At 31.3% G+C, this 15,800-nt stretch overlaps 1 protein-coding gene across 1 annotated transcript in view; it reads right to left on the bottom strand.

Moving 5' to 3' along the window:
• Positions 1–13,634, bottom strand: part of LOC122535711 (potassium voltage-gated channel subfamily KQT member 1-like) — a 28,268-nt gene extending 14,634 nt beyond the window's left edge. The window contains exons 1-3 of the mRNA XM_043667466.1: positions 13,578–13,634; positions 11,894–12,034; positions 3,004–3,114 (exon numbers count right to left, since the gene is read on the bottom strand). Coding sequence (XP_043523401.1) covers positions 3,004–3,114; positions 11,894–12,034; positions 13,578–13,634 — 309 coding nt within the window. The remainder of the gene's footprint in view (positions 1–3,003; positions 3,115–11,893; positions 12,035–13,577) is intronic.
• Between the last annotated feature and the right edge of the window lie 2,166 nt (positions 13,635–15,800).

Here is a 15,800-nt window from a genome sequence, read left to right as displayed (position 1 = left end):
TAATGCTTCAACTCATCGAGAAAGAAACAGAACCTGAACTTGACCCAGCCCGGATTAACGAAACAATAAACAATTTTCAACAAATCATAACCTCAGTCGCAGACAAATCCTTTGGAATTCCCAGACTGCAGAAAAATCAGAAAAAGACCGGTACCGTGGTGGAGCAAAGAATGCAAAATTGCCATACAAGAGTCATTACGCTTTCAATAGAGCAAAAAAACATCCCACAAACGAAAACCTAACCGAGTTCAAAAGGAAACGCGCCAACTTCCGTAGAATAATTAAAGAAAATAAAAAACAATCATGTTCATCAAATCCAAACATCAACATCTGTAGTATAGAAAAAAATCAAATGCATAAATGGGTCCAAATCCTCTACGAATATCCAATTCCTGTAATCTGATGATGGTAGAATTGTAACTCAAGCCCACGACATTGCTAACACATTAGCTAAAAAATTCCAAGAAAATTCAAATAACATAAACTACCCTACAATAAACAACAACAATATACACCATGAGCTGATTCACAACGATAACAACTCATTACTAAACTCACCTTTAACACTCCATCCTTACATCAACAAAAAACTCCGCCCCAAGACCAGATAATATCCCCAACTCACTACTAAAAATGCTCCCAAAAATTGGAATAAATTACTTGTTGAAAATTTTCAACTGTATATGAATCCATAAAGTTTTCCCCGAAAATTGGCGAAAAGCAATAGTAATTCCAATTTCTAAGCCAAACAAATGCAAACTAAACCCTAACAGCTATCGCCCAATTGCATTAACTAATACCATGTGCAAACTACTAGAAAAAAATCGTAAACCGTAGACTTAGATGGTACCTTGAAGTAAAAAAACTTCTTAACCCAAATCAATACGGATTACGACCCTACTATTCAACCATAGACGTCCTTGCGAACTTGGAAACAAATATCTGCGACGCCTTCCTCAAAGAAAAGAATACATAACCGCCGCATGTCTCAATATCGGTAAAGCCTTCGACATAATCTCAAGAACCAAAATTATTAATTCCCTCATCGAATTAAAAGTAAATGGCAATATGCTATCTTTCATAACCAACTTCCTATCTAATAGATCAATCCAAGTCAGAGCAAATGGATCCCTGTCACATCAAAAAGGGAGTTCCACAAGGATCAGTAATGAGTATCACACTATTTTTAATAGGAATCAACGACATCACCACCAATCTCAGACCACCAATAAAAACCCAGGTGTTTGCGGATGACATAACAATCACATGTAGCGGGAAAAATATAAGCTCCATTAATGAACATTTACAAACAGCCGTCAATACCCTTCAGGACTGGTCAAAAATAACTGGCTTAAAATTTTCTCCGAAAAAACCCAAGGCATCTTATTCACTAGGAAAAGCAAACTCAATCCCCCACCTAAACTATATCTGAGTAATCTTGAACTAAAGTTCACTGACACCATCAATTGGGCCTTATTTTCGACAAAAAATTAGTCGCCATACCTAAAAACCTTAAAAGAGTCCTGTATAAAAAGACTTAACATTATAAAAACCCTTTTCAATAATAACTGGGGAGCGAATAAAGACACTCTTCTAGAAACATACAGAACGTTAATTAGATCCAAACTAGATTACGGCTCTACCGTTTATAATTCAGCCAAAAGCTCCACTAAAAAAATAATAGATCCAAACTCCCACTCAGCTCTTAGACTAGCCACAGGTGCATACCGAACATGCCCCATAAACAGACTACTATTCGAAGCCAAAGAAATGACACTTGAACCCAGAAGGAAGTTCCTAACTCTTACGCACTAAAAGTCTTATCCACTCCATATGATCCTTCTTACAACAGCATCTTCTCCAATAGATACAAAGCTTTCTACATCAATAAGCCCAAAATTCCCCTTTCCACATCAGACTTACCAAAATCCTCCAATCCACCACTTTCAAAATCCGCCCCACCATTGAACGTAAACCACCACAAATCCCTCCATGGACAATAGAAGCATTCCCAACAAACACCAGTCTTGCCGAAATCCCTCAAAAAATCCTCAGTCCAACTGACCACAAGACTCGATTCCTAGAAATAAATAACAACTACGCCCAACACAGCAAGATTTACACTGAGGGTCAAAAATGGACGCTGGACCTGGATATGCCATTATCACAGAAAAAGCCAAAAAAATCTCTCATCATCCATTTTCACAGCCGAAACTTATGCCATCCTGGAAGCTATTAAATATGCACACTCAAATAACGAAGCCGAGATCGTCATATACACAGACTCCATGAGCGTTACAAAATCCCTAACGAAATCATATGATCAAAAAAAATCACCATCCAAGAACTAAACCACAGCCAGCCTAACAAACGCCACAGTCATCTGGATTCCAGCTCATCAAGGAATAGAAGGAAATGAAAAAGCCGACGCAGCAGCGAAAGAAGCCACAGTTCTCTCTCTTACTAACAATCAGAAACATCTTCCAATCCCCTGCGACGACCAAATAATCCATTGCAAAAAAGTAGCAAAAAATGAATGGAACAATACATCAAAAACAACTAAAAGCATCCAACTACACAAAAGTATCCAAGACTTTCACCAGCAAACACCAAACTTTAACAACAGGAAAAAAGGAATAATTATCACACGCCTAAGAACCGGTTATACCAAGCTGACACATGAACACAAAATTTAAAAAAGCTACATCACCCACCTGCACTCATTGCAATAACCATCCACTAACAATAACCCACATACTGCCACACCACAGAAACCTAAAGATAGAAATACGGAATCAACGCAAACATAAACCTAACTTCTCAAAATATCATACAAAGAGTATTAAAATATCTCAAAAACATAAATTACTACACACATATCTAATGGCACTATCGTCGCTAATGGCCTCGCTGTCGATGCGATATTAAAGAAAAATAGAAGAAGAAGAATTAAATGAAATAAATGATAAAAGAACTAACAAGTGAACGTAAAATTATACTTACAGCTGGAAGTGCAAAAAAGGATATAGCAAATACGCTGAAACATGAAGCGACTATCTTTCCCATCCACGTTTGTGGAACAGTATCCCCGTAACCAATTGTAGTCACGGTAATCTAGAAACAGATTAGAACAGATTTTCGTTAGAACAACTGAAATGTTTTAAATGTGTTAAATAAAAAAATTTTTTCATTTCGGAAAAACATTCAGTCAATTTAATTATAATTTTCATCATAATTTAATATAATAAAAATGTGTTAACAGTTACTTTTATTATTATTAGGCTATTTTTATTCATATTATACTTAGGCTATTTATATTAATATTATACTTTCTCACAATATGTATATTTCTTAATATTATATATTATATTGATAGAAAAGAAAAAATAAGAAATAATATTTAAAAAATTATTAGAATATTGTTTTTTCAGTTTATGTGACTGAAGCAGAATCAAAAAAGAAAAAAGAAACTGCGTCGAAAAATACAAAATTTAACAGTAACAATATTCAAATAAAATAATTTCAAAAATGAAAATTAAATCATAATAAAAATATGAGAATGAAACACACGTGAAGTCAAATTGTAAAAAATTCAGATAGGTATATGGTATTTAAAACTTATTTGTCATAAATTTGATAGATGTATCCGGAGATCTGTTTAGAAAAGTAATTGCAAAATTGATTTTGAGCATGATTTTCAAGATCAGACTTTTTTATTACATCGTTCCATTCATATCAAGAATAAAAAGTCTCAAAAAAACTATGGGAAAACTATTAGGAAATTATCATAGATAACCCGAATAAAATTTTTGAAACTATCACAGATAATCCGAATAAAGTTCTGAAAAATAATGTTAAAATTTCGCTAATTGCTAAACTGATTTTATTTATATTATTTATATTTAATATTAGATGATACAAAATAACATTAGTATTATTATCTACATACTTATAAACGTATAATATTCATCACTTGATTTAATTTTTAAATCAACTAGATTTAATTTTTAAATCAATTAGACATGTTGCCTGTACGAACAATTTCAAAATGCAAAAAGCAAAAATGAAATAGATAACTAGTAAGTCAGAAAATATCTTATATTATAATACCTATAATAGTAAGGATAGTAAAACGATCCTGAATTTCTACGTTATAACAATTTCTACGTTATAAAAAACTTTCTTATCTTCAGGGAAACTCGGACTAATTTATTTTTAGCACTTAACAATGTGAATTTGAACAAGGTGATCTATTCTACAAAATTCTTACACATGATGAATCTTGTAAAGCTATGTCTTTTTCACGTATTATTTTTTTCGTGCGAAATCCCTACTTTGTAAGTATATCCACAATATATATGAAAATTTCACAAGGGAGATAATTTCCTTTCGCCGTTATCAACACACTATACTGTACAATATTATATTATATTTAAGTTACATTAAGTCTACTCGAAATAATCAATCAATCATCACAATAATAGTGTTCCTTTCACAAGATTTCTTTTCAACTACTAATGATATATGAGTTATTTATTTTGGAAATGATCACTTTACAGTAATGAAAAATGTCAATTCATTAATATCTATGAGAAATTATTTATATTGAAAAAAATATAAGTATAAAAATATAAGATATAAATATAAGTATATCTCGAAAGTTAGCACTAATTTTTCTAGACATGTTAAAGTGCAAACCTTTAAATATCTCAATTTAAAAATAAAGTGACTTTGCTAATTAAATATCTGCTATTTATTTAAATATTTGCTATTTAAATATCTCAATTTAAATAGAATTATTTAAATATTTGCTATTTAAATATCTCAATTTAAATAGATTCCTTCAGAATCAGCAACACATGTATACACAAGCAATAATTTGTTTTTTCTTACGAATGTAAACAACAATACTCTTCTTTTTCTTAAAGCGTAGTTCTGAATCGTTGAATTACTGATCCAATCATTGGAAATCACGACTATCTAGAACTTTTCTCAGATATATTGATCTCCCACTAAATCTTGTTGATTTTTTATATATTTTACGTGCTAAAGAATAATTACTTGAAATATAAATATATTATTATTATTTACAGTATTTATACTATTGAATATTTGTAACATTTTTTCTTACAATATCATAAATAAAATTAATTACAGGGATTAATAAAATTTTAATGTCAATTCAAGATCATTGCAACTCATAGATCCTTTGATATATGTATGATGTACGGATCTTACGATATACGATGAATACGACACATAATATACGATATAAACAAAAAATTTTAATCTTGAATTTCAAGGACAATTTTGCACTAGCTTTTTCAACAAATTACCAATCTAGAGGTATAAAATCATATTACGGTGAATGTAATATATAATTTTTGATTATCGTGTATAATCATTGAGTAGTCAATGGTATAACTTCGATTATCTGTAAATGATATATTGTATGTCCCATCTAATTTGAACGTTTTAAATATCTCGTTATTTTTATGTTAAAAAAAGAATGCTAGAGTAAATACGTGTGGGCAAATGTGATAATAAACAAAAAATTATCTCAAGATTATTATTTTACTAAATTTCATGATCACCGGAGGTTTTTAAAATGGATCATTTATTGTTTTACAGAAAATTAAACCAACTTAAATAATAATCTCGACTAATTTCAATAATTGAAAGGAGAAATTAATGTATGAATGTTTACGATTTATCTCAATTAGTAATAAAATATTAAAAATATGTTTGTTAATATTAATCGCGACTCAAAAAATTGTGGAATTACATCAGTCTTTCAAAATCTTTATGTTGCATGATTTGTAGTAATATGATGAAAATAATTTTTTGTTTTGTTTTTTAATGAATTTTTTATTACAGTGACGTCATGTTAACATCATGGAATTTTGCAAAAATGACTTTGAAAAAATTTTTTACTTACTACTACTTCGAATTATTATGTTTTTCCTATAATAAAAATTGAAAATATTTGAGACGTTTAAATTAGGTGAAACATACTGTATTTATTAGCAATTTGAAATCCACAACATGAAAATAATGGAATCTCTCTATCAAACTGAGAGGAATATTAAAATCGTAATTTCTAATTTTATTGTGAATTCGACATTACACATTGTTGTACATCTGTCATCAGTTAACAAATACATTTGTTAAAATCTCTTCCGTGGATAATTAAGTGCAACTAAATTGAAAAACAACCTAATTAAAATTTCAATTTCGCGTCGCATCTCGAAAGAAAATGATTTAAAAAAATGTATTTGTTCAATTTGCTATCTCTTGGAAAATCGGACAGCAGTTGAACAGTGAAAATCTGCGAAGAAACGATAATCAAATCCACATTTAAATTTTCGGCCTCAGTTTTATCGATCCCCTGTTCGCTCATTCGACAACTATAGGTACAGAAACATATTCCGAGTTAGTCATTTTCGTTTAGCAAGCAGTCGTTCATACAGAGGATCAATCACTTTGTGATGCAAATTTAAAAAAAAATCTATGATTCCGAATAATTATTTAAATTAATATAAATCGGAATCAGATGTACTTAGACAAAAGTTGAATCGTTTCAAAAGAAGCATTAATTGATATAGTTATTATCTTTTAATGTTGATAGCGTTTGAAGGTCAAATTTTTTTAAGTCAAGTCGTATACTTTTTAATATACTAATTGATTCAGCTTGTCATTTTCCATAAAAAAAATTAAACTATTTATACCGAAAAGATATTTAATTAAAATATTGCGATATTTCTCAAAAGTCGAATTTCTTTACTCAATTTTTTGTTTTTTAGATGTCAGATAATCTTTTGTCTCTCAGATTATCTTTTACTATGAAATATTTAACGATAATTCTTCTTTCATTTGCTAATAGTATTATGTTGTGTTTACATTGCGTTTTCATCGTGTCTTATTCAATTTTTGAAAGAAGTGATGTTGTAATCGTATTGTAATATCATTGTAATATTGGACCAACATTTTTTCTCTTGATAGATTGGACGAGGTGGATTAATTCATTGGTTAACTCGTTCATCAAATTTTAACCCTAAAAAATAGTCTATGTTCATGTAGACGAACGTCAATTACTGAAGACATGCGTCAAAAAATTGTCGAAGAATGTAGAAATAATGATGCATTAATGTTAAGTAATGTGAAACATATTTTAAGAATTAGATTACAAAAGTATTTAGATGTCAATGATCATCGCTTTGAGCACATTCTGTAATAACTATTATGTAATAATGAAATAAATATTTTTAATCACAATAAATAATTAATAAACGTTATACAATATCTTGTATTTCTCAATCTTTCACAAAACATTGAAAAATTTTTTTATGACTAAATTTGAAGACTGAAGCTTTCTCTTCACAATGACTCTCTGAATCTGCAATATGATTATTTTCTGCCAAGTTATTGAACTTTGAATAATAGGATTAAATAAAAATTGTGACAATAATAAAAAGAAATTCAGATTTCGTCGAATTTTCGTCATTTTCAAATGTCATAAAAAAAACAACCTAACGAAAAGAAATTGTACAATAAATTTTAGAAGGTTATTGTAAAGGGAAAGCTTGTCCTCAAATCTATCATAAATTCAGTCGTGAAAAAATTTTTTCAATGCTTTTAAAGACGTATGAATTTATAGCATTTTCAAGAAAAAACAATATCTTTACTTCCTATACTTCATTTTACTGGATGACAAAGAAACATTTTTTTGTGAAAAGTAAATGCAGAATAGTGAAAGCAGAAGTTGCTTTAAAATAAATCCAATAATCAAATTCATTGCGATATGATTTCTTGTTAAAATTATAACAGTTTGAATGTCGCTAATTTTTCGAAATGTTGAAAATTTAATGTATTTCTAAGCGCCACTATATATAATGTATATGTAGGATTGAGTTTTTAAGCAGTTTTGATGATGTAATTAAAAAATATTTCAAATAATCAGTATTTCATAAAATGCATTAGCTATTGGAACAGTAAACGTTTTCAGAAAATGCTTCTTTCAAAGTCATTAATTGAACGATCATCTAGTATGGTCAAATTTATATGTTACTTATAATATTTCTTTAATTTCTTTCATTGATCTAATGCTTATACTTGTCGTTAAATTTTAAAGTTATCTATATTTAAATAATGCTCGCTATTTTACTTCGATCAATTAATTTTAATTAAAAATAATTCCAAAAAGAGAATACAATGAAATATAAAATAAAACGACAATAATATTTAGAGTAAACTTGAAAAGTACCACTCAGAAATCCAATATTTTCTATTTTTCTTTTATTTATTTTATAAACACCTTCATTTATGTTAATCAAATATTCTCACAATAATACAGTTCATGGATTTACTGCCCAGCGTTTTTTCTTCTTTTTTTTTCATAGACGGTAGATGCTATAGAAAAATGAAAGAGGACGAAGTTACTATTTTTTGTACGCAATGTAATGATACACTAAAAATTTTTTCTAATCATACTATTTTCTAGTCACATTAAGAACTGAATATGATCTTCTATTTTTAAAATGGTTATTTTTTTACATTATATGAAAGCGAATATGAAGATATATCATTCAATAATTTGTACATTTACATGAAGTCAGAAACGAAAGAAATAGTTCGGATATTGCGTATTGATACGCCCACTCGAATGGATGATTTCCACTCGCTAGAATACACTTTTCTATGCAATACACTTTTAATGACTTCTGCTTGTACTTTCATATCGATACACAGATACTTATTATTTTTTATTTTAAATTATTTATACCGGAAGACAGTGTATCATAAATTCGCAAGGTATACATATTTAAGACATGATAATTACTATTGTGCGGAAAAACTCTTCGCATTCAAAACTAAGATTTATGGGGGAGTTACTTGCAGATTTTTTACATGGTCTATACTTGAGTATGTAAAAAACATACAGAAGTTACTAATTTAATACGCTGAGTCTAGAGCACTTCATTTATATTATAAATATTACATACCGTTGGCTTTAATAAATAATTTTCTATGTTTTGCACATTCTAAAAGTGTCAATACAAATTTATTCACAACCACTAAAAGTATATATGAATATTGAATATGAACTGTAATCATCTCAATATGAAACATCGGTCAATATCCGAAATATTCCTTTTATTCCTGACCTTATGTAAGTGTGAAGGTCATTAAATAAGATATCGTTGAATTCGTCTTCGTATTCGTTTTCATGTAATGTAAAAAAAATATAGCATTCCATTTAAAAAATTGAAAGCCACCTTCTCGAAAAACAGTACGACTAAAAAAAATTTTGTACATCATCTCATTACATCACGTACAAAAAACAGTACTTCTTCCTCTTTTATTTCTATATAACATCTACCGTTTATGAGGAAAAACGCTAGACAGTAAATCCGTAAGTATCCTGTATACTACGCTGCTCACAAAAATTAGGGGATATTTCAAAATGAATATAAAACGATAAAAAAAAGAAGCATTTGATTTTTTTTTATTAAACAAGAACAACTTCCTTTGACTTGTCGTTTGCTTTTCTGATGTTCTTAATATATATTATATATGATAAATATTTAACCACAACAACCTACAACCTTGGATATGGATATACATCCGCTACATACTCTTCCTCTTCTTTCTCTACTCAGTTTCGTCTATTTGATTTCGTCTATTTGTTCCACGAATTTGAAACACAACAATATTACAACATTATATTATTTCACAATATTACACGTTAAATTTTTTTTTAATTACTTATTTTATGCAAATCAGAGTAGATTGGTCAATGTTATTAAGGTTAAAAGCATACAGTTTGTTTTCAAAGGTAATAGTATTAGTAGTATATTAATTCAAAGTGTTCATATTTATAGAAATGTTCAATTAACTCAAAACACATATATTTTTTTAACATCAATACAATGCTAGAAAGAGTCAATCAATAAACAAATGGATATTTATAGATGTTTTTATCTTAAGTAATTTTTTTTGTATCTAGTACTACAATTAGAATATCTTCATTGCGAGTTTTTTTATCACAATTTTGAAACATAGAAATAGAAAGAAATTACAAGAACAACCTGCATGAGCAAATGATATACATGTACATACCTATACGTATTCTATATCATATACGTACATACATACGTATATGTTAAATTCAAAGCCTAAGAACGTTCAATAAACAAAAAAAAAAAAAAACATCACAACACGTTGTGGTCTTGAAAAAGCAATCTGCCAACTACAATTATAAAAATTTTCAATTTCTAACAAAATTACGAAAATGCCGATATGTTGTGATCAATTTTTTTAACACGAATTTCACATCGTGGTACTTTATAATGTGTTGTGAGTGTTTCTCTAAAGTCACGCGTTTTAGTCATTTTTTTCGGTCACTAAGCGTTTTTAGTCTTTTATGCACATACGTATACTTAACATTCATAAAATTGATGTATGTATGATGGAATCTTGAAAGAAAGATTATTGATATTTTTTACGTGAAAACAAACCAATATTTAATAAAAATTTTAAAAATATTAGAAACAGATGCAAAAATTTAGTATTTAGGACAACCGATGGGTATCGGAACTTTTACGTTCAAAAATTATAGCCATTTTTATAACTAGTTTAACTTACGTGAAAAAAGTAATACAGTTATAATCATTTTGTATCAAAAAATTATTTGACTATGAAAGATGATTCAATACCTTCGAACTGGTGTAGATTTGTTTAAAAAGTGGATCATGTTTTCCATGGTCAAATGTTCTTTATTATATTATATTCTACCATTATAACAAAAAAATACTCAAAGAAACTATATAGCAACTCAACCGTTTTCTTCGGAAAGAATATCCGAATTTTAATTCTCTTTATTTGTTATCTTCTCTTAATGTGCTTATATTTTATTTATTAATTGTAATTATATTTTGTAGTAATTATAAATTATATGTAAATATTATATAATACGTATTGCTTTGTTCATATTAGAACGTGAAAGTGACGACTATCGGAAAGATTCTGATACACACTGATGGATTCCTTTATTGATAAGATTTTTATTGATGTATGACGTCGTGTAATTGGGATTACAATGGTAAATTGCAGTCAAAATGGAAAAGCATCATTCATTCACGAGAAAACACACATATACACATACAAACACACACGCACGCATACATCACTCATTTTTTTTGAATACAATGTATACTCATTCGCCTATATTGCCATTAACCATACGCGCGACCATTGACCTACTACACGATGCTTCTGAATACTGATCTAGTAAACACTAAACTGAAACATTCAAAGGAATGTCCAACGGAAATGCAAACCAAACCATGATTCATTTTACTGCTCGGGAGTAATGAATTTTTGATTTATGCATTTTAGAATTAACGAGTGTCGCATATCTGCAATCAGCTTTGATCAACAAAACTTGTACTACTTGTATTATCTTTTCATTGAATCTATTATTCTACTCACTTTTTAAAAAAATATTAACTCACTTCAGCCGTAAGAAATTTTATTTTTGAAACTCCAGATATCTGATAGATTGAATACCACTTATTCAATCATCAATTATCTTGGATGCATAGGTATGAAATCATCTAAAAAAACTTATGCAAACAAACATGAATAGGACGTGGCTTTTGTTTTGCCGATCTCTCCTACAAAAACCTCAAAGTGACAATAAATATTGATAAATGATATTTATAAATATTAATTTGGAAAAAAATATTTCTAAACAGTTTGTGTATAAGCGGTCGAAAGATGATTTCGTAGAGTGCCTGCGTATAGGATAATAGAAGTATCAAATTACAAAAAAATACGCTTTAAAAAAAAAATTATTTATTTACTTAAATAAGTAAAAATAACATTCACTTACCACACCCCACCATAACGCGTCGGCATAGCTGGAAAAATCTGTTTTTCCATTGGGTCCAACAACATCTTTTTCGGCAAGATACACGAAATAGCTGCTGAAAATAAGACCCAGAAATCCGATGTACAGTGTTGTAATCAGCTCCTAAAAAGTATGAAACAATTAAGAATCGTTGTATTTTACTCTAAAAAATTGAATTATTTCTCATAATAGCAGCAAAAATAAGAATTGACAGATTAAGGTCAATTTGCCTGTATGCAAACGATTAAAGCTTATTAATTTTTGGAATTCGAAAACCAAGCCATTCAAGTAGTATAATGATTCAATTAATCGTATATTAAATAATTTATTTGCTGATGATATTTTCGAAAATTATTTTAAAAAGGATTGATGATGATACGAAAATGATCGTATTTAGATGAACAAAACAGACTGACTAGCATTCTATTTCATTGACCAGTATTATAAACTATTGATAAGTATTATAAAATATACCTACTTAATGCAAGATATGATATATCTTTTAACAAATTCAATTATACAAATTTAATTAATGAACATGCAGTAGAATCTGAATTATTCAAATTAATTAGGGAGCATGGATATTTCGATAAGAGAGTTTTGGATAATAGAATAATTTCTTTTATCTTTATATATTTCATACATTTCAAAGAAAGAATGTATTTCAAAGAAAGAAAGTGTATATTTCAAAGAAATATTAATAAGAGCAATTAATGAAATTAAGTATGATTTAGTTAAAGATTTATAGATATAGACATTCATAGATTTAGTTAAAGATTTATAAATCGAAAACAGCATGATTCATTATTATAGTTTTCGCAAATATTCATCAGTATTAATTAAAAACATAGATGATCTTTATACATTCTCCACATGTTGATGAGAATTAATCATCTAATCATGTTCTCTTCGATATCATACAAATGAAACATTTTCTTATACAATAAGCAATTTTTAAGTAATCTAAAATCATAAAATTAGTAAGCGCTCCGTCTTATTTTGGATATTTCATGTTAAATATTTTAGCTACCAAAAAACATTTCCCTGTTCCACTATTAATAACTTATATCTAATTGTGAAATGTAAATGTTGATAATAAAGACCATGTAAAAGCTAATGAAACTTTAAAGAAGTTTCTCAGGAGGTTATTTGTAATTATAATTTTTCTTTGACAAATATAGTCTTTGCGATAAGTAGAATACGATGTAATTATAAAAAAATTTGACTTTGAAATTCAAGGATAAGTTCAATTTTGTGACAAAACTCTATCGATTAAAAAATACAGAATACTATAGTAGTCGTGACATATAAATTCGATAAATATGCATTTCAGTGAATTTTTCGAATATTATTTATTTTCGATACAAATACATACTAAAACAAGAAATGAATCGAGGGAGATTGAAAAAGTAATGTATTTTTGTTATTTAAAGAAAAAAAACCAAAAATATAATATGTAGGGAATGCGTTATTGACATAGAATTGACCTTTGTCAATAGCCGAAAACAGCTTACCTTCCCAATCACGTGATCGGAAAGGACATAAAGAAAAATCCAATTGCAGTTGTCCACTGTGACTCCAATCTCACCAATGGCCAATCAAACGACCAGTAATGCTATTGGGTAAACATAAGCGGAAACAAGACGATCCAATCTAGTTTATTTACAGTCATACTTCGATTTCCTTGCAAAATAGCGTTCATCGTGTTGGCTGCAAGCTCCATTAACTTCCGCCGAATTATAAAATGAAACGGTTGCGAGAGCACCCTCTACGATAAGCAGCCTGGCCCCGGCAAACGGTTGCAAACAGCCAGTAACAACATCAGCTTCTTGGTAGCCACAACGACCACTGATCCCCCAATCTATTCGCCGACAAGCCTGTCACATTCGTTCTTCGGCGCCAGCCAAGTGCCATTTTCCCGTACTGGCAGCAATCAGGGCTCCAAATCGCCTAACGGGAACGCGTTTCCCAATCTTCATCCTTTTCATCATCTGTAGATCACTCGCAAGCTTCCATTTCTACCAGGCATGGGTACATGTCATTACGTTACAACGTAACCCCGCCAAGAATGAAACTTTGCCGTTCATCTCTACGACCAACAACCCGTTAATGATACACACTCCACGAGAAGTAACAATACGACAATAGTCCACAGAGTCCTAGATCGAAACGATCCTCGGACCACTGGTCAGTAGCAAGCCCAAATAACTTGTTCCCGATTGCAACAAGGCAGTGGAAGAGGAAATTGACCTCATGCTATGCCAATATATTTTTGGCTTTTCGAACAATTCGTGGGCATTGTTTCTCCACTTTGTAAAGTTAGCATTGGCAAGGAGGGTGCCCGGCTATGGTAACAAGCCTTAAGGAATAAAGAGATGTCAGACAAACCAGGCCTGGCTAGAGCCTCAAGACGGGTAGTGACTACCCTGACTGTGACTCCTGGTAACCAAAAAACATACGTGGAAATAATGAGTATTGCCCGAGATCGAATCAAGTTATCAGAGATTGGGATTCAAGATGTTCGCCCGCAGCGAACAATCTCAGGCGGGCTGGCGTTGGAAATCCCTAGAAAAGAGAGCATAGCCAAAGCAAATACTCTCGCAGGCCACCTAAAGATTTTCCCGGAGACAGGGGAAATAAAGATAGCCCACACTATAAAGAAAGCGGATCTCCGTAGTATACAGGACTCTATCGCTTCAACTGAAGTGGCGCTGGCGGTGGCGACGGCTGGCACATGCGAGGTGACGGACGTCAGAACTGGGAAGATACGGCGACGCTCACCTTTGGGACAAGTATTCATATGGATCCAGTGTCCTGCAGTGGCTGCCAAAAAGATTATTGTCCTGCAGGTAGAATTCTGGTCGGATGGACATCAGCTTGAATGGAAGCACTTGCTACACCTGCTCCAATGTTATCGCTGCCTGGAGAAGCGTCACGTGAAGTAATGGTGTATCTCAGACACTGATCATAACGCGGTTGGTGCGAAGGATCGCAATTTAATGATCTGCATCGCCTCGCTCAAGTGCCCGCTATGTGCAGATCTCGGTAGGCCAGCAGAACATCGTCTAGGAAGCTAGGCTTGCTGCCCACTGTTAAACAAGAGAAGGAACACCAGAAGCACCAACGTCGGCAATAGGAGCCTGGGACTCGTGGCACTCCATCCGACTGCAGCATCAAAAAAATCCCACCAACCATGCCCACCGAAGGGGAAGATCGCACTGCTGTACTATCCTATACAGCCCAATATGAAGAAGCATGCGGCCATGAAGAAGCCGTGGAAACAACGCAATAATGGCCCTACAGGGCCACCTACTACAGTCTAACATGAATCACTCGGCCAGAGCACAAGAACTCTTCACGCAAACTATGACCGAATGGAGAATTGGATCGCTGTGGCGGAACCGTATCGGACTGACCCGTCCGGGTCGGAGACGAGCTGGGTTTCATCGCCATTGCCCGAAAAGGAACAGCTGTCACACCCTACCTATCAAGGTGTTCCTTGATGAAGTCCACAAATGCACGACTCGCTTCCTTCCATGCCCAGCACTGGTATTACTCAACTCGACTGGATCTCCGGCTTTTGAACAGCGGCAAGTAGTGAGTAGTCCGCTAGCAAGGAGAGTTCTTTTTTCTTTTTTTTTATTTACGCTATAGAATACTCTAAAGGGCTATTAGCATGCACATTGCTGTGTAAGCCCTTGCATACTAACAGTACAGAAACAGTTTCACAGACTTCTGTACAAGGATTACACTGATATACAACTAAGACGCATGTTTGCTATTGACATACTTATAACTAGAACTTACAACTAAGAGAACTGTTACTGAGAAGTACAGCGAAGCACTTGTTACAGATACCAACAATGGCTTTTGAGAAATTTGTGAATAA

This window comes from Frieseomelitta varia, unplaced genomic scaffold, assembly GCF_011392965.1.
Source record: "Frieseomelitta varia isolate USP_RPSP 00005682 unplaced genomic scaffold, Fvar_1.2 scaffold_758, whole genome shotgun sequence".
In the NCBI taxonomy this organism is placed as follows: Eukaryota; Metazoa; Arthropoda; class Insecta; order Hymenoptera; family Apidae; genus Frieseomelitta; species Frieseomelitta varia.
The sequence above is the reverse complement of the archived record's forward strand: the minus strand, read 5'-3'. Positions and strand labels throughout refer to the sequence as shown.